The sequence below is a fragment of the Piliocolobus tephrosceles genome, chromosome 2 (assembly GCF_002776525.5).
Source record: "Piliocolobus tephrosceles isolate RC106 chromosome 2, ASM277652v3, whole genome shotgun sequence".
In the NCBI taxonomy this organism is placed as follows: domain Eukaryota; kingdom Metazoa; phylum Chordata; class Mammalia; order Primates; family Cercopithecidae; genus Piliocolobus; species Piliocolobus tephrosceles.
This window is the reverse complement of record NC_045435.1, coordinates 119870425-119891508: the sequence shown is the minus strand read 5'-3', so window position 1 is coordinate 119891508 and position 21084 is coordinate 119870425. Positions and strand designations below refer to the sequence as shown.

At 34.0% G+C, this 21084-nt stretch overlaps 1 protein-coding gene across 2 annotated transcripts in view; it reads right to left on the bottom strand.

The window, feature by feature from the left end:
• Window positions 1-16087, bottom strand: part of SERPINI2 (serpin family I member 2) — a 38674-nt gene extending 22587 nt beyond the window's left edge. The window contains exons 1-6 of one of the 2 annotated variants that reach the window (XM_023213508.1): window positions 15958-16087; window positions 15199-15289; window positions 13042-13298; window positions 8478-8708; window positions 6908-7102; window positions 6635-6827 (exon numbers count right to left, since the gene is read on the bottom strand). In XM_023213508.1, coding sequence (XP_023069276.1) covers window positions 6635-6827; window positions 6908-7102; window positions 8478-8708; window positions 13042-13298; window positions 15199-15218 — 896 coding nt within the window. In that variant the 5' untranslated portion in view covers window positions 15219-15289; window positions 15958-16087. The remainder of the gene's footprint in view (window positions 1-6634; window positions 6828-6907; window positions 7103-8477; window positions 8709-13041; window positions 13299-15198; window positions 15290-15957) is intronic. The other variant, XM_023213509.1, reaches the window with a different exon arrangement.
• Between the last annotated feature and the right edge of the window lie 4997 nt (window positions 16088-21084).

The following is a 21084-nucleotide window of genomic DNA, read 5'->3' as shown; positions in this document are numbered from 1 at the left end:
TAAGGCTTACTGATTATACCATTCTTTTAGTACTTACTGTACATTGCTGTGTACTGTATTTTTTTTTTTTTTTTTTTTTAAAGAATATTGCTCGGTCGCCCTGGCTAGAGTGCAGTGGCATGATCTCGGCTCACTGCAAGCTCCGCCTCCCGGGTTCACGCCATTCTCCTGCCTCAGTCTCCGGAGTAGCTGGGACTACAGGCGCCTGCCACCAGGCCCGGCTAATTTTTTGTATTTTTTTTTTAGTAGAGATGGGGTTTCACCGTGTTAGCCAGGATGGTCTTGATCTCCTGACCTCGTGATCCGCCCGCCTCGGCCTCCCAAAGTGCTGGGATTATAGGCGTGAGCCACCGCGCCCGGTCGTCTTAGTGAATTTCTTGCACAAATCTAGTACTATTCCATTTTATCAATAGGTGGTAACCATCTTATCAGTAGAGAACCTAATGCTTTACATCCGTCCCAGCCTCTTGCCCACAGTAGAATCCCAATCAATGTTTTTGAACAGGAAATACACTTTCTAATAATTACCAAACTAAGAAGGCTGTGACAAATTAATAAGGCTGTGACCCAACAGACGTGAGAGCTAATCCTTCCCTGTCAATACTCATTGAATGGCAATCAATTTATCTTCTCAGTGTCTCAGTTTTCTTATCTGTGAAATGGGAGAATAACCAAGTCAGATGATAAAAGTCACAACATTTACTATTAAAATATAAATGCTAACACTTCACAAAGTTAAAAGTTATGTGTTTATTTACCTTATATGTATTAAACTATCATTTTTGCCCATACACACAATTTTTAAACTATATTTTCAGAATGTTTCTTCTGCAGAGAGAATCTGGCATATAGCAATTATGTTTAGACTCTTCAACCAAAGGAAGCTTTATTACTAAAAATTTTAAAGGATCTCATACTACATTTAGACAAAGTAATATAATTATTTTAGCTGACATTCAATTGCAGGATGATGTCCAAAATTATATATCTAGTATATTACAGATAATAAATAATGGAAAGCACTCTAGTGTTTTTAGATGATATCTTATTGGCCTCAATTCTAAACTAGTTATACACAATAGAGGAGAAGGGGAAGTATTTCTTAAGCAGTAACTATAAATAGTCATTCACATGCTTCTTTCTACTGTAGCTTAAACATAAGCATTCTTACGGTGTTTTGTTTGTTTGTTTGTTTGTTTGTTTGTTGGCATGTACTAAACTTTGCTACCAAAGAGCTATTTTGTTTTACAACAATATAGATTTTATTACAGTTGATGTTACAGGATGAATTGTGCATACCCCCTTTCCCAAATTCATGTGTTGAAGCCCTAACCCCTAGTATCTTTTAATGTCACTTTATTTGGAAATAGCAATGGGCCTTAATCCAATATGATTGGTGTCCTTATAAGATATGAGAATACCACACAAAGACAGATGGCTACATGACAACAGAAGAAATAATTGGAGTGATTTATCTATAAGCAGAGGAACACCAAGGACTTCCAGTCATTACCAGAAGGTAGGAAGAGGCAAGGAAGGATTCTCCTAATGGTCTCAGTGAGAGTCTGTTGTGCTGACACCTTGATTTTGACATTTAGCCTCTAGACTGTGAGAGAATAAATTTTTGTTGTTCTAAGCCACCTACTCTGTTGTGTTGTGCTGTTATAGCAGCTCTAGAAATTAATGAAGTTGATTAAGCTGTTCCAATTTTATCAGAATATTTAGTTATCAGTTTGAAAGCCATTACACATTTATTCAGATGTAAAGGAACCACAGTATTCAGTAATAAAATATAAATCTGCCAGTCTACCCCAAACATTTATTGAGCCTACATTGTTTTCTCTCTTCTCTACCAAACACGTATTTTAAACAGGTATTTTTCTGTTGTGAGGAAATTATTCCTTTTGGGAGAAATGTATTTCAGAATTTTTAATCCATGATTTTGGTGCTCAGGAAACTTAATTCATAAACATGTTCTGATAAGTTAAAATTGTTAATGAACTAAATACATAAGCAAATTGTTCCTTTAACAAATCAGAAGACATTAATTTAGTGGAAAATGAACGTATTTTACATGTAATTCTGTATTAATGTGATTAAACAATAACAAATTTCTGTCCTCTGAATTTAGAAAAAAGTCTCACTTTTCCTTCTTTAGAGAGAAGTTTTGAAGTAAATGTCCAATGTCCTATTTTTCATGATGCCATATGTATGGAAAGGAGGGAAAGCTTCATTCAGGGTCCTCAAAGAGAATAAATTAGAGTGACTGGAAAGTTGAATTCTGGTTTTGGAGATATTTAAAATTAAATAAAGAGAAATAATATAGAATTTCTTTCCTTGAAATTATTTGTGTACTTTAACTCAATAATACTCATTTAGCACATACTATATACCATGAAGCATGCTAGGAACAACAGAAACTAAAATGAACAAGACCTAACCCGCTGTCCCAGAAATCACATTTTAATAGGACAGATAGGAATGTGAGCAAGAAATAAAGATGCCATGTAACAAGTGCTATGATGTAAATTTTCCTGAAATGTTCTAGAAATATAGGTAAGGAATGGTTCACTCTAACTAGGCATGTTTGAGTATATCTACATGGAAGCAATAACTTCAAGGGAAACCGTGAAGGATTAATGGGAAGTTATTGGTCAGACACCACAGAGAAGGGCCTGCCACACAGAAGAGAAAGGAGTGGAGTCAGAGAATTCAGAGAAGACATTGTTTCTAGTTTGGTACTGACTAGGCAGTGATCTTCTTAACAAAGAAAAAAATAAAATAAAGCTGTCATTTATTTAGCACCTTCTAGTTGCCAGACTTTGTGCTATGAATAGAAATATGTAATGAGATACTATAACTGAAACTGCCAAGCTTTTAAATATCATTGGTGGCTGGAATTTGTATGGAAAAGGGGGATACAACTGCCAACTATTGTTTCTGTTTCTATATAAATGAATATTCAAATTCAGGTTTTAAGGCAAATTGTTCTTTTGTTTGGGGAAAGCAATACAATGGGCTTTTTCATTTTGCAAGCAGAACCAGTGGGAGGGAGATGGAGTTTGAGATGAGGAGGGCATAAGCTATTTTATATGATATGAAAACATTGTTTTCACTGAAATCTCTGCTATAGACTTTTTTTTTTTTTTTTTTTTTGGAGATAGGGTCTTGCTTTGCTGCCCAGGCTGGAGTGCAGTGGCATGATCACATCTCACTGAAGCCTCAAACTCATGGGCTCAAGCGAACCTCCTGCCTTATCCTCCACAGTAGCTGGGACTACAGGCACACACCACCATGTCCAACTAATTTTTTTTTGGTTTTTGGTTTTTGGTTTTTTTTATTTTCTAAAGACAAGGTCTTTCTTTATTGTTCCTGCTGGTCTTGAACTCCTGGGCTCAAGAGATCCTCCTGCCTTGGCCTCCCAAAGTGCTGGGATTACAGGCATAAGCCACCATACCTGGCAACTATAGATTCTTGTCACAACTGGGAAACTGGCCTTAGAGAGCATGGAAGAAAATCTGGGTCACTTTCTCTTTATACAGGGAAATGGTGGAGGACTCTGAATGCTGAATAGGAGGGAGGTGTAAAGATAACTCTTTTGGGTGAAGGTGGGTGCTAGTACCGTTGCAATGGTAGGCTAAATATAACAACGGACAGAAGGAGACTCTTTGGTACAAGAAATAGTCTACACTCAAGGAACTATCATGATTGGTACCTGGTTTTAAATTGCTTTCTATGCTGTAAGCCCCTTTCACTATCACCAAGATTTCAGTAAAATTTGCTTAAACATTGAAGTTGTTCTTCTTGTATTAGTTTGCTAGGGCTGCCATAACAAAGTACCACAAACTGGGTATCTTAAATCACAAATAGATTGTCTCACAGTTGCAGAGGCTAGAGGTCTAAAATCAAGATGTCAGCGGTATTGGATTCTTCAGAAGGCTGTAAGTGAAAAATTTGTTCTATGCCTCTCGTTGATTTGTAGATGACCATTTATTCCCCTGTGTCTCTCACATCATCTTCCCTCCATGTATATCTCTGTCTAAATTTTCCTTTTTAGATGACACCAGTCATGTTGGATTAGAGCCCGGCCTAATGACTTCACTTTCATTACTCTGTAAAAACCTTGTCTCCAAATAAGGCAACATTCTGAGTTTCTGGGTGGGGGGATGCAACTCAACCCATAACAGTTGTGCTTGGAAGAATTAACAGAGAAATCTGTGTCTACACAGTGAGAGAAGTTGTATGGGAAGTGTGGAGTGTGGCCCTGTGTGGCGATGCTGAGAATAAGGCCAAAGAGTTCAAAGTTGTCTACACTGTGGGAGTAGTTGTATGGGAAGTGTGGCCCTGGAGTGGAGATGCTTAGAATAAGGTGAAACAGTTTGAAGTTGTCTACACTGTGGCAGCTTGGACAGATTTTTGGACTGTGAAACATTCCTCTAAGGATTCCTAAAAATGCTGTCAAAGGAAATTCTGGTGAAAGCTTGTATTTCTTCTTGTCAATTGAGGATGGGGCTTATGCATTATTATTTAGACTGAAAAATCTGGCAATAAGTATCATTATCCACATTTCATATTGATAAAACTGCAACTCAAAATGGTCAAGTGACTCTCCTGAGACCCCACTGGTGGTACATGTCACAGACAGTTTTCAAACTCAGTAATTTTGTTTCTGTCTCCAAGAAAGTGATCATTTCAAAGCTAAGAGAAGTAAATTTGAAAATAAACAATTTAATTTCAAAAAATATTATTTCATTATTAGAATGTAAACAATCTGTCATACACACCATTAAACTCCAGTGTTTGGTACAGTAGGTGCTAAAAAAATTCTTTGAAAAAAAGAATAATGTCAAGTAGAGATATTCAAATGGCTGGGAAAAGAAAGAGAAGTTGGGGTTAGAGATTCAGATTTTAAAAACCAGAATAACAGGGGATAAATAATATTTCTCAGAGAGAGTAAGAAGAGGAAAATTCTGAAGATGAAACTCTGATAAAATTTTTGCTTGGGAACAGAAACAAAATAAAAGTCAGTCAAGGAGCAGGGAAAATTTCCAGAAAGAGAGAAAGAACTAAATCAGTAGTGTCCTGGGAACTAAAGGAAGAAAGCTTTTCTAGAAAAAAGGGGATGGTTAATAATACTTTGATCAAGATCCCAGAGTTAGGATGTGAGAAGTTGAGGATACTTCTTTCTCCACAATATCAAAGAAGGTAAAGATTAATAAATATTTACATAAAATTTGAGGTGATTTCTATAAATAAAGAGGAGAAAGTTTACCTGATGATAGGTTTTCTTTAGGATATAGGAGACTTTCACACTTGTTGGAAGTAAGAGAAATCAACCTAGAGTAGTAAGTGAAGGAGAGAGGTAATGTCCTGGTATGGTGTGGGTAGGAGTAAAGAAAGTTCTCAAGAGTAAGCAAGGAGTGCTGAGCTCTAGTCTCGGTGAGGCCAGAAGTTACTCCTTTCCAGGTTTTTGCTCCAACAAAATCAACATTTGCAGTAGTTGCAGTAGTTGAAGAACAGGAGCAGCTTTCACTGAAAACCTCCATGTTCAACTGATTCTCCTGCCTCAGCCTCCCAAGTAGCTGGGATTACAGGCACCCGCCACCATGCCCAGCTAATTTTTATATTTTTAGTAAAGACAGAATTTCACCACATTGGCCAGTCTGGTCTCGAACTCCTGACCTCAGATGATCTGCCCACCTCAGCCTCCCAAAGTGCTGGGATTACAGTCATAAGCCACCATGCCTGGCCAGGAGTGGCTTCTTGAGTGTACTCAGAATTGAGGATAATTGAGAAGAGAATTAGGAAAGGAATAAAGACAAGGAGACAAAAATATTAAAAATGTTAATGAGACTATGATTGAAATAACTAATGACTAGATCCTGGCTTAGTGGAAAAGGAAGTAAAAACCAAGAGGTTTAAGAGACCAATGGCCAGAAACAGGGGAGCACAAAATAATTAGGGATTGATGAGTCTGAAAGAAAATTTAGAAATAAAATGACAGTATATAACCTATTGGACATAAATCTCTTTTTAAAAGCTTGGGTAGAGTGTGAATTGAGTCATTTGGGCACAACTTTCTCTTTGAAGTTTCTCCTGTCCCTTAGACACATGATGTTAAAAAATTAGTTCATAATTACTGCCTCCTGAGATAACTCTTTGCAATTTCCATTTTGTACTAACTACCTAAAATTGACTATAGGATTCTGTTTATAATTCAATGATTAGAGCACTATCTGTCAAAGTGATATAACATAAGACATACCATTATAATTATTTTTTCTTAATAAGAGATAAATATTAAAAATTCCAATCAGGAAAAAAGTGGAGAAAGTAAATTAGCATAACAAAAAGACAATAATTCCTTCTAATCCCAACATTCTAATTTTAAGACATATACTTATCTTTTTCAGAGACAACTAAGCCCTTAAATTCAGTTCTTCTCACAGTAAAGCAATGCTAGCACAGGTAAGCCCTGCTTTAGTATCCAAAAGTAGAGTAAAATTTCCAAATGCATTTGTATTTTCATTTGTGTCAATAGACTTTTCAAGTATTTGCTACCTTTCAGCTGACTGCTCAAATTCCTACATAAGTGGAAACGTAAGAACTCGTATAGTAAAATAACATCACCAACCTAGGGAGGCTTATTTCCACTTCCTCTTCTTGCATCTCAGAGAGCCATTTTAGGATTTGTTGAGCAGTAATTAGTTTTTCCACTTCTTCTATATCCATACCTTCTGCAGGAAGTATGGTAATTAAGCTAAATTCATCACCTTTATAAGACAATTCTAAAACTTGGTAGTTCATAGAAGATTCAGAAAAATAACCTGGAATAGACAAAATAAAATATCAAATATACTTGGCAATTCTCAAGACTATGCTTAGGAACTGTGCTTTCTCACATTACCATATTTTGTTCTCAGAAGAGCCTTCATCATTGGAATTTTGACAGTTGAACCATTTTTCTTAGTAAAATTTATCAGCTGTGTGTCCTCTTTTCTGAATTTCTGTTTCCAATCTCCTTTGAAATAAATAGCATTCACCAGGACAAGCCGAGTCAGAGGGCCAAATTCTTCCCCTGAAAACATGTCTTTAATTTTTCCTAGGAAGTGGGTGGAGGAGGAGGTAAGAAGAAATGTGCAATAGTGATTCAGTGGAATCGCTTTGAATAGAATTAAAGCAAAAGTGTCTTTTGCAGATCAGTTTTGGATAGGGCATGTTATCATCTAAATATGGTAAATTTGAGATTAAACAGGATTGCTATTAAATATTTCATGAAGAAACAGGTGCAAATGGAATTTCACTACGAAATTAGAAATATGAGACTGTTTTAGGCAAACTTAGATATACGTAGACTCTCTTCAGTAAGATCATTTGTATCCATTGTATGTCAGACACAAAGAATAAAGATATTTCTTCTTCCATATTTACTGTTATTATTCTGTCTATTTCAAGGTCTGCTAACATGTCAGTCATCATAAGTAAGTTAATGGTACACCCAAACTTGCCACTCTGACAGCTGCGTCCACTGACCATTGAAAAGGGGAAGAGAATGGAGGTTACTAGCATGAATATTTTCCTCCAAATAACCGATCTCCTACTTCTATGTCCAGTGAGTTTTTCCAAGTTATGAGAAATAGGTATGACTGGGTGCCATGGAGCTGTCTAGTGATGTCCTCATTTCCTACAGCTGTGAACATGACTCACCACACTCATCTCACACTTTCAACTTATGCTTCCCCATATAAGGCTTCCTATGAGGCATATGTCTTATAACAACAGTTTTCATAGCTGATTAAATAAAGAAACAAACTACTATTAATTGAGGGCTTGGTATATGCTTGTCACTTCACATACATTATTATTAAAATTCCAAAGAATTCTGAAATGTTTTAATAATATCTTCATTTTAAATGGAGCATAGCTTATAACTTTCCAAGATTTCAACTGAGATTTGTATGAATTTAAATTTACTATATCCCTCTGTAGTCAACTATGAAATTTTTGCTAGCTTGCCTTTAAAGTTTACACTACTATGTTTATGATAGAATTAACATTTATTATTAAATATTAACACAATCAACTAAAATGTGTTAATCATTTTCAGTATCTGTGGGAAAGAAGCCATTTGGGATTGACAGATTTAATTTCTACCCAGCCAAAGAGATTATTTCTGCTTTTATACCTGAAAAATCTAGGTTTTAACAAAAATTATTATTAAAATTATTTCATTAAAAGATCTATAAGCAAGTATCTCTAAAAATAAAATAAAAGAGTCAGTATACTTTTCAAAGCAGCTTACAATTTCTTCCCAGTTTTACAATTTAGTATTAATTTAAATAACAATGAAATGAAATAGGATATTTGATTCCTCTGATCCATAGTGCAGTAGGAAAATATTCAGCCATTCTTTACTTTAGAATATTAAAAGCCATTAATACAATGGCAAATAATTTTACAAAAATGGGAAACTTTACCATCTGTTTTTCTTTCTACCCAGGTACTTATCATCTCTGCACAAGGCTTTGCATCTTGAAAATCCACCAGTTTTATAGCACTCTGAAAAAATTCCTTGTTGCCATGGAGATACTGTTCTTTCACAGTGAATCCTTCTTGAAGGTAGAGGGCATTGGCAAGATTAAATGTAAATTCCTGTTTTTTCTCTGAGATGGCAGAGAGAAATGACTTCAGTACGAAAAATTCTTCCCCTAGAAAATAATTTTAATATATATTGGCATATTGAACAACATCAAAACAACAGCTTTTCAGCTTTGCTATCTAAGCACTCTGATTCATATCACCATTTTTTGTACCCTTAGGTATAACTAACAATCCCTTCAAAGTTAATATAAATATTTTAAGGATGTATCTCCTGTAGAATATGCATTTTGTAGAGAAATCATCTTTTATATGGAAAAAAGAATGTCCATGTAAATTTGAAATTTGTCAAAAACAAGAATAGCATTTATAGAAGCTGAAGGGAAGTCCCTCTTGATAGTCACATTTAGCTCATTTTTAGTTGCTGAAGTTTATGTTTAGAATCTTATTCTTTGCATAACGTGAGCATGTGATTCCTATGAAAGGGAATGCTAATGAATGCTGATGGGGGTATGACAGTGATGAGCAATCCTTTTCAATATTACTTTTATTTCAGCTGAAGAAAAAATTGTTCTCTTATAAGCAACTGCACCTATACAGGTTTTAAAATTTACAAGGCAACCTCTGTAATCATCTCTAGAGATGCGTAAGAATCAGAATTGCCTATTTCTACAATTCATGAATTTATATACTTTGGCTGTCGACATCAACCATAAAAATCTTTAACCATTTTAACTCTAACCACTAGCCAAAATAAGTCAGTCAGAGCCAACTGAAAGAATCACTTTAGGCCTATTATTTATTTCTGGACTGTTCTGACTGCCGTGTTGTCCAGAAGCTACACATGCCTATGAGAGAAGTCTACCCTGATATTTGGTTCAACAGCTTTCTGTTCATTGCCAAAGTGTACTGACAGTTTTCATTTCCTTCTGGCTTAATCTTAGAACTCAATCATTAAGTCTTGTAACTCTATTTCAAACAGGTTCTTTCAGGGCCTTCATCATATTTTCAGTTAAATACTGCAAATGCCACTTTCATAACCTAGAAGTTGATATATTCAATTAATCTTTATTCAAGAAAACTGGGTATTACTAAGAGGGATTTACTACTAGATTTCTATTGGAAATAAGGAGGATGTGTGTGTGTACCTATGCTTGTGTAAATACATTTTTTTAAATCAGAAAGCTAGCAGCCCATAGGGCATCTTTGTGCAAATAAAAATAGTTCCCTCTCTGGGGGCTGGGCAGCTCCATGGCCTCTCATCTCGTTCAGCTGGGTAGAGACTACATATCAGTCCCTACTTGCCTTTTTGGCCTGGCATTCTTACAATCTCACAGGAGGCTTTATGAAGTATATTTCAAACTCCAGGATTCTTTGTTAACTAGTATATAGACACAGGTATAAACAATTTCAGATATAAAAAAAACTTGCTTCCATATGATTAGATCTGAAGAAATTCAGTAATTCTTTATAACCCTGAAATTCCTTACATTAGGAAGGGAAGAAAGTTAAGCCATTTTACTATTTATGTAATGATTTCAGATGTCACCATTTATTGCTATTTGAAGCCTGAAACAAATACCTCAATCACTAGGAGGCTACAGAAAAGCCTTTCTGAGTAAAGACATGAGAGCTTTTCCAAAAGAATTAATTAAGGTCAGAAATGAAGTGACAGAATCTGAAACTAATTTTCAGAAATCTGAAATACATGAACATCTTTAAAAGAATAAAAAAAGATAAGGGGAGAAAAAGTAGTTCCAAATCATTTGTCAAAGCAAATACATTTATGTCATGTACTTAAGGTCTAAGTCTATGTGACAAACAGCTGCCCTTTGAGAAATCGTTGAACTCAGAAGTTAATGAAAAAAATGTCACCAAGAAGTATAAGTTTGGAGAAGAATATAACATTATCTGCCCTATAAATTTTATTTGGTTTCTACATTAATGACATTTTTAGCGTAGATCAAAAAAGAATGTATACATACATATATGTATATGTACATATGTGTATATATGTATATGTATATGTGTGTGTGTGTGTATATCTCCTAATAAGTAATGAGAACAACTTTATTTCATTTTCTAAACTAGAGCCATGGATAACCCACAGGTCACGGGTGAATGTAGCTCTTGATTTGAGTGTACCAGACCTCCAGAAAGTGTTCTAAAATTCAGTGCATGTTCTCTTCTGCTAGTAAAAGTCTAAAAGCCAATTTTGTGTGCATATGGGAGATCCAAAGTTGAAAACAAAGGTAGTCATAGAACTATAGATTATTTCAGCCAAAAGGTCCAAATAAATTACCTAACCTCAACTTTTCTTTTTACAGTGAGGAATCTGAGGCCCAGAGAGATTAAGAAGCTTCACAAGTGACATTACTTGTGCCAAATCACAAGGTCATTTAGTTGCAGAACTGGGACAGGAATTCATGTCCCATTCTCTTTTCAAAACCCTGTGGAAAAAAGAAGCACCTTTAATTTTGCCTTTCATTCGTCATCAGCACTAACAGAGGTAAAGTAAAAGGGAGTATTAACAGATGTTCAGCAAAACGGAGGAGGTAAATTCAGAGCAGATGTTTTGACAATGAAGTAAAGAAGAAGAACTGAGGACACTGAGAGTCTTACATAATATATAATAATTCATATTCTTATTAATGTATTAATGAGAATATATTGCTCTTATATTCTTAATTGTCACTGAATTATTTTAGGAATTAGCGCTGAGCAAATTATTTAACCTTTCTTTGCCTCAGTTTTCTGAGGTTTATTAGAAGGTTGTTTACCTAACAAACTAACTATAAATATTAAATGAGAGAATATACATTAAGTGCATGAAACAGTGGCTGATATGCTATCTATATTTTTGACAGTGCATTCCTATTACTTTGATTATCATGTTCACAATTCACACTTGTTAAAATTTCTGTGTTTCTCTATATGATGTATCCATTTAAAGTCATTTAGTTTCCATAGACTCTAATTTATGTATCTTCACAAATATTGTATTATTTTTTCAAAGCTATAGCATGTGATTTAAACATTTCTGGGAGTGGTATAGTGGGATTTGCTGAAATTAATCAAGACTAAATCTGGAATACATTGAATTCAGTATGCACTATGTGCAAAGAAAAATTCTTACAATTCACTTCACTATCACCAACTTCTTTTCTGTATAAAATTGTCTTTATTTAAAATGAACCAAATAAAATCTCGTAAATAGTATTTTCAGGAAAGCAAATTTATAAATACAGCTACTCTGTGATAAGAAAAATATACTGAAATTATAGTTGTAGCAACTAAATTCCCAAATCAAAAATCTATATTTAGAACACAGTATCTCAGAGTAATCCAAAAGCTGAAAATTAAAACAACTACAGAAACTGAGAGGATGAGATAGCTAAGGAGATCAGCAATAACTTTTTTTTTTTTTTTTTTTTGAGATGGAGTCTGTTGTGTTGCCTGGCTGGAGTGCAGTGGCACGATCTCAGCTCACTGCAACTTCTACCTCCTGGTTTGAAGCACTTCTCCAGCCTCAGTCTCTCGAGTAGCTGAGATTATAGGCACATGCCACCATGCCCTGCAAATTTTTGCATTTTTAGTAGAGATGAGGTTTCACCACATTGGCCAACCTGGTCTCGAACCTCTGACCTCAAGTGATCCACCCGCCTCAGCCTCCCAAAGTGCTGAGATTACAGGTGTGAGCCACCACGCCAGCCGAGCCACAATTCTTTCAAATGGGATGCCAGCACAAAAGCACAGTATCCCAGTAAGAGGGATAGACACTATCCCAGACAGACCATGAGGAGACTCCAACAAAACAACCAGCATTCACAAGCACAAAGGCCTCTGATGATTTAAATCCTTTTTTTCCATTTTCCTTTTAAAACTACTAACAAGCTCTTAAAATGAATAAATTAATGTTTTTTCTTGGTCTTGTTACAGATAAGGTGCATTTTTTAAAAAAGAAATGTTGGAGACAATCTACTGAAGAAAGGCTAAATAAGTAATGGTATTTCTAATAAGATACAGTAATTAAAATTGTATCAGTTCCATGACATGGGAAAATGATCACAACATAGTGATAGTGGAATAATATGTATGTATATAGATGTATATTTTATGACTATGTATGTACACACACATATGCACGCCCAATATAATCTCAAGTAATTCAAACTGGCTAAAACAAACCAGAAGAAAATGTACAAATATATTCTTAATTTTACATTTACACAGATGTCAATTTCTCAATAATTTTTGTAACTTTTTAGAGGAAATAATTCTAAACAAATGAAAATTACATTTACAATTCTCCATTTTATTACAATTTTCTACTTTTCATTACATTTTCACTTATTAAAGTTTTTTTATCCTGAACTTCTAATATTAAAAAATGAATGTGTCCATATCTTATCCACTATAAGTAAGGAGATGTAAGGGTCTCACCAGCTGAGGTTTCCTGTTGTTTTAAAGTTTGTCTTATCTGCTGCTGTGTTTTTCCTTTGGCTCCCAGTTGTACCATCTCAAGAATCAAAGTTATTCCAAGAGGTGAAAATATAATGTTGTTCTTATGAGATAAGGAAAGCTCTTGATAAAGATCCACTGCAAATTCGGTATTTTTTTGAGCTGAGTGTCTTGAGGCTTGACTTCCAAAAAACAGCAATAGGAGACTCCACAACAAGATTGTGTCCATTTTGACTCCTCTGTATCGTTTAAATCAAAATGTATTCATTTTCAAAATAGAGTTTTCCACAGAGAGCTCAACAGAAAACTTTCTACCTATTGTAGCTTTCTATCTTAACAGAACTTACTAGCACGAGTGAAGTCTATCCAATTAGATTTCTAAGTATCATCTGTCTAGAAAAAATGGTTCAAGTGCTAATGGTATTTCTTACATATCTTCAAGAACCAGTAGAAAATTTACTTGTAGTTTTGTAACAAAAATCAAAAAAGACACTGCAGTGTCAGAATGTTATCAATGGCAATGGAATCTCCGAATAGTTATACAATAGTTTTTTCTATCTTTTCTCATGTTTTTTAAGTGGGATAACTGTAACTCTGACATCAGGTAAACCTTCTGTGCAGTCAACTCTACAGTAATTTATACATCAAGAGGAGAAATGGAATACAGACAGACTTACTCCAGTGTGATTTTAGACCTATAATATTAGAAAATTAATGTATTCTAAAATAACTGAGTAATCGGGCTTTTTACAATTTTCCTCACTCTTTATTTCTTAGGACAAAATAACCCAAAGCCCTCTTCCTGCTTTTCCAAAAGAAGAAAAATGTAATGCAGAAAACCTGCAAAGTTTGAGACAAAATGGCAATCAAATATAAATGATACAATAAAGTACTATGCTCACTACCTGGGTGATGAGATCATTTATACCTTAGTGTCAGGTCATATACCCATGTAGCAAACCTGCACATGTACCTTTTAATCTGTAATAAAAGTTGAAATTGTAAAAGAAAAAATATAAATAAAATGAAATACAATATCAAAGAATTGACAAAAATACTAACAAACGTAAGAGTAGCAGCAATTGAAAACCATAAACAATTCACAAGATTAATAATACCCTATTAAAGTGTTCTCCACTAAAATTGCAGGAAATTCAACCATTTGATTATACCTGGAGCAGAATTAGTTTTGCAACATTACCACATATTTGGTAGAATGTTGACTCCAAGGCCTCATAAATTTTAGTAACAATAATTTTACCTTATAAATAACACATGTTAGTAACCCTTAAAAACGTATCCATCAGTAAGTTACCAGGAAGTAACCATTAATTAGGGGTAAAGATGAAAGTCTTCAGAATAGTGTGTTGTCAGCCTTAAGAAGAGACTTACATTTCTAGAGTGTTTTGCAGATCATTAAGGGGGCCACCATGATCCACAAATGGGTAGGAGTCTCTAAGAACAACTGTATTTCTATATAAAGATTACTAATAGTCAAATATTCTTCCAAACTAAACTATGGAGTTGTTATTTAGATATTTCAAATTATCTTTCAATGTATTTTGTTGAACTGTATTTGTTTAGACATACATTTGCAAAAGACAAAAATCTCAAAAAACAATCCAAGGCAATTGTTAGAAAATGTGTTGGTAAACTTTAGATGTAGACATATGCTATTAATATCAAGCAAATGTTTCATTAGGGATTAATTTAGCATACAAGCTTGTAAATGACAGTGCAATAATAGTTAAAAACCAGTGAGTAAGAGAAGTTTTACATGCAAAATAAATGTCTATGTATCATTGTCTTCTAATATATTCAATTTCTCAGAAGACTTCTGACCAAAATATGTGCTTGTAGATACTCAGTCAAAATATTATTAGTACTTTTAAATTATCAGGTGGAAATACATTAGATATAGCTTTATATATTTGGTTTATATTAGAATAATGAACAGTATTATTAAAAATGTAACTTTTTCTTTGTGGTAGAATCTCAGTATTAGAGTTTCCTTCTCAATATTATTAATAATCTTAATAATTAAATTTGTATTATTTGAGCATCCTTTTTTCTAGAAAATTTCTAAGCACTTAATAAATTGTAACCTCAGACAAATATTTGTTTTAAAAATTCACTTGCCTCATTGGGTTTTGGATCATATCTTATCAGAAAGCACAAAGTACTGCTGAACTAAACAACCTGATGAATAGTCCTATAAGAACTGGGTCTTCTGATTTGTAGTGAAATCATTTAAGGAGAATAAAAGTGATATGTTAATTAAACAAATTCAAACGATTTTTACATCAAAGCATATTAGCCATGTTACCTTTTGAGAAATTGATATTTTAAAGTAGTGTGTCCGATTCCCCCTTAAAAATAATATATGACACTTAAATATTTATGCACAAATAATGTACAACTGAAAGGGGTATAATACCTAATAATATCAATTCTTGAATGGCTACATAAACGCCATGATTGCCCAATACCATTCTTAGTGATTGCTCAATATTCTGTGGGCACACACACATATGTATATATGTTCATACACATATACTGTACTTGACTTTTATGAGGCCACATAGTTGTATACTTTATATATGGATATGTGTGTATATATATGTATCTATACAAATCTATATATATCCATATATATCTTTGTGTATGTATGCACATATTGTACTTTATTTTACTAGGCTACATATTTGTATACTTAACATACTGTCACATTTTGCTAAACGACTACAATACATTCTGGAAAATCCAATCTTGAGCAATTTTGTCATTGTGTAAACATCAAAGCAAATTGAAATGCCATTCCTTACTTTACTAAACACTCATACGCAATGTTATTTCATACATACTTATTCAAAAGCTATTTATTTCTAAGGTACTTACCCCAAATTGGCTTCTGATTATTCACCGGAATGTTACAACTAAAATATGCTTGCAGGAAAACCCTTGTACATAAACACCTGAGCAATCAAGGCCAACTCCATTTATCTTGAACATTGCTTGATTAATTGCTCTAGAACCAAAGCAGGTGTTCACTACATTTGAATTCAGAACTAACATGATTGGGTTAATGATCAACTGATGAAATGTGCAAGAAATGAGAAATAAAACAATTATAGAATTTTTTCAATTATTAAGTTCATATTATTATTTTATCCATTATTTTACTTCTTTTAAAAATTGCACGGAATTTGAAAGGATGTGCTGGCGGTTGTAAATTTGCTAGTAATTAGTTCTTTTTGTTTCTCACAGGACTCCCACATCAGATTACCAATGCACTTCGTCATAAATATTTCAGAATGCATATGAGAAAAAGAATAAAGCTAAATCAAGTCTGGAATACAGAGACAAATTACTACTGCATGTACAGAGTTCTCAACGCTTTGTCAAATTATACAATAGTCAGAGGAGTTTCCTGTGGATATAAGGTCCATTTGAATTCTTAAGAAAAAGAGTGGATATTGAAGAAATATGTTCTTTATTTTGAGCAAAAAGGCCAGCCGAAAAGCTAATGGATTTGCCAAAGTATATCAGGATAATACTATTAGCCGTAGGCATTCGATGATAAAAATTGGTGTTACCTTTATATACTTTTAAAACTCTACACGATTTTCTTTGCAAAAAGGTCATTAATAAAAGGTCATTAATAAAAAAAATGCATAATTTAATGGGTTTCATCTCACTTTTGCAGTTCAAATCAATCACCTCAATGGAATTCAGATATTAAGCACATTGTATTATTTATCCATGGCCTTTGAGAAGAGAAACAAATTAGTCCAGTTTTAATTAAACAAATATCTGTTGATCCCCAAATTTAATACTATTGCTGATAAACTCGGGTAAAAGAAATAAAGCGAGTGTAGATAGCTTTAAATGGAACTAATAAAATGAGTTCCATTTAAAGCTATCTACACTCGCTTTATTTCACGGAGGACCCTGTTAACATCTTTCCGTGTCCTAACATGACTATAACTTAAAATAGGCCTGAAAGTAGATCATTGCAGGCCATAATCTACTAATCAATTAAAATTTTTGATTTCCCATATAGGCATCTCCAAATATTTTCAAGATCTTGAGTTTTATTCTAATATTTCCTACTCTAACATAAGCATACTCTAGTGTAGCTTTAAGTTAACACAGAGATAATTTTCCAAAAAGAGTTGTGCAACACAAGAATACTATCATTCTACTTGCTTCACACTGCAATACATAAATATTAAGTCTGAATGTCAAGACTATCATTCAATCAATGCTTTTCTACCCATTTACTGACACCAGCAAGCATACATCACCAGTACCCTTGGCTACCACATTATTATGTCTGTACACTGCTCAGATCACAATGTGATTTATCCCGAAATAGGCCATTACTTTTCCTACCAATGGCAGAGACCATCACTCTGTCCTACTAAGACCATTCAATGAAATTGTTCTGCAAGGACCTTACATTAGAGCAGTTCAGGCAGAATGTTCATTTTCCTGTCTCTTGAGGAGTAAAAAGCAATAGCCATAAATTTATTGTCCCTGGTTTATACTCTTTTAATAGACAATGAAGACAATACAATTTTCCATAAAATATTGCCACAAATTTTAAAAATATTTTCCCAAACCTCTTCTTTCTACAATTCTATTTTGCTCCTAGAAAATCAGGGGGTGGGGGGAATTATTCATTAATGCAAGCCAAGGTGTCTTAGTATAAGGTTGATTGCCATTACTGCCCCACTGTAAAGCATAAACCTGGGAATAGATATAAAAACCACACAAGGGGTTACAGTTATCATCTCATCATTTTTCTTATCTTTTTATAGTTTTTTCAACTAAAAATGCACTTAATTCCAAACTTTAAAAATATATAAGCAAATGCCCTCATCAGTAAAGAACTTAAAAGTTAATTCTTCCATTTAAGCATGGACTCATTTCAGGCAATTTTTCTTGGTCAAGATTGTTCCTAAATTTTGAGTGATAATAGGAAAATGTTCAGACAAAAGAAAAGGTTAAATTATATTTAGTATAAATATAAATAATACAAACAAGGTAGCCTATTGAAGATTATGACATATCCTATTTTAATGTGACCAATTCCTTTTACCATAGAAAAATGGATCATAAGTAATTGAATCTGAATGTTAATTTGAGAAACAGCTTATAATGCCTTCAGTTCTGTTAAGAGTTGGTAGGTGATATCCTGCTACCTGCCTAGAAAATTAGATGCTGTGAGTTACAAAAGAAGAGTAAGACATAAAAAAGATATTGTCTTTTTTCTTCTTTTTGTGTTTTTTCTCCAAATTATTAGAAACAGTTACATTAAAAGAAACTCTCATACCTTTAAAACTTCCCTTCTCATTGAATATATTTATGAGACAACTCTTCTTAATTCCTTTTTTCCTTTTTTTTTTTTTTTTTTTTTTTTTTGAGATGGAGTCTCGCTCTGTTACCCAGGCTGGAGTACAGTGGCCAGATCTCAGCTCACTGCAAGCTCCGCCTCCTGGGTTTAGGCCATTCTCCTGCCTCAGCCTCCCGAGTAGCTGGGACTACAGGCACCCGCCACCTCACCTGGCTAGTTTTTATGTAGTTTTTTTTAGTAGAGACGGGGTTTCACCGTGTTAGCCAGGATGGTCTCGATCTCCTGACCTCGTGATCTGCCCGTCTCGGCCTCCTAAAGTGCTGGGATTACAGGCTTGAGCCACCATGCCCGGCCTCTTAATTCCTTTTACAGAAACAGCCCCGATGTTAATTCAGGATGGAATTAGAGTTACAGCACAATACCATGCACATGTAGTAGGCTATAGAAAGAAGGTCTGTCTGTATGAACCACACTATCTCAGGCTATCACATCAAACAAAGCTATCTTCAAGGGTAAAAAGTAACATATGTTGAGCAAAAGAATGTCCAAATTATGCCAGAAAAAAATATGCCAAATGATGAATTTCCAACTTATGCCAGTGGGCTCATTCAGTGTTGGTTTAATAAACCATTACATTTTATATAGCTTCACTTCAGAACGCTGAGGGTAGAAAAGGTGCATTCTATTTATATGTGAATACCTGGTACCTAAAATAGTCTCTTGTACATGCCTTCAATACTTACATGAGGGATGGGTGGATCAGTGGGGAAAAGAGCCTTTGCAAATTATTTGGTACCCGCATTCTACTTCTATAACATCTTAACATTCCATTAAATTTCTGGGAATTGGCTCAGATTTCACTCCATTGTACTATCACCAACCTATGATTCATAAATCATATGCTCTGAGTTTGAAATGATGGATTATCCAATCAAACCTCCTACCCAGTGCAAGAAATCTTTGCAATATTCCTTTTGAGACAGTTACCCAGTGTCTGCTTGAACATCTCAAATAATCTTTTTGTCCAAAAGCAACTTTTCATATTTAAAAAAAAAATTTACCTTGAAATACTTTCAAATTTACATAAAAGTTGCAGATATAGTTCAAAGAACTGCTATTTCCATCTCCACCTCCTCCTGTTTCCCCAATTGTTAGCATCTACTGCATGCGTGTGTTTCATCTATATATCTATCCTCCCAATCAACAAACAGATGTAAATATAGATATGTATATGTGTTACCTGTGTGTGTATATATATACATTTTATATATACATATAATTAGTATTTTCTGAATCATTTATAGCAAGCTGAAAACATAATTTCTATCATACGTAAACATTCTATTATTATATTTTTCTAAAACAAGGACACTCTCCTACATCATCACACCGCCCAACAGACAAACAAACACACATGCACACACACACAGAGACAAATATACTTTTCTCCTACAATCTTTCCTGTATGTAATTTTCATTCCATGAGGAGGGAAGGTGATATGAATAGCAGTCATAATGCCTAACTCAGAATGCACTTAAATGTAGTTAGAATAGGCAGCTGTCTTCTGAAAATCTTTCCGTCACTGCCTTCTCCACCAAACCAAAATATTTGCTCCACTGGTGCTAGAAAGTCTATTGTTAGAATTCATTCCAATGGCTTTATACTATTAAGAAGCAAGTGAACTGAATGATGAATGACAAATACCATGGTTTGGGAGTAAAACAGACCTGGGCTCCAATCTCAACTGCCATTGATAATTGAGCTCTCTCCTAATAGATTCATATCCCATATTTTACCTCTAATGTAATATATTCATATGATTATTGTGTGGTTTAAACACAAATGACATTTGCAGTTGCTATACCAAGTGGTCCCCTACATATTGCAAAGTATTTTCCTTTACTATATGTATTATTGAAAAATTCTTCTTAGACTACAGCTTGTTTTGAAAGGACTCTTTAAAATATAAATATACAGTAAGTCATTATAGTTATGTAAATGAATTTACCCATTTTTTCTATAGGACACAATAAATAAAGCAGAATAATAATATTGGTTGCCTGGAACATGATTATATTTATAAATAAAAACAGGTCAACAAACAGAGGCAGTAAGTTGCAGAACCAAGTATTTCCCACTTGACTTTCCACATAAAGTGGGTCCTTTATATAACCCCAGGCCCTTTGATTTTTTTTTCAAGACTATTACCTCTTTGATGTGCTATGATATTCAATTTTTTAAATTATACTTTAAGTTCTAGGGTACATGTGCACAATGTGCAGACATTCAATTTTAAAGTACAGTATAATGAACTACTGAAGTAGATCATATGCAGTAATTTCCCAATAAGCTTATAGAATGAATAAAAGCCAATAAGAATTAACAAGAAGTGGTGCTATTGACAAGGTCTGATTACCATTATGAGAATCATTTAAAAAGCACTAGAAAGTGTAAAAAAGTGGAAACAGTTTTCTTATTCACATTTGTAGATATTTACTGTATCGGTACTTTTCATATATTTCAATGCAGGTTTTACAATGAAAATTGATCAAAAATACTTGTCTATAGGAACAATCAGAAGGGCAACTGGTTAGAACTTTGTTCTGGAATCGTAAACTTTTTATATAAAAATTCTTGAGAATAAATACCAAGATGCTGCTCCCAC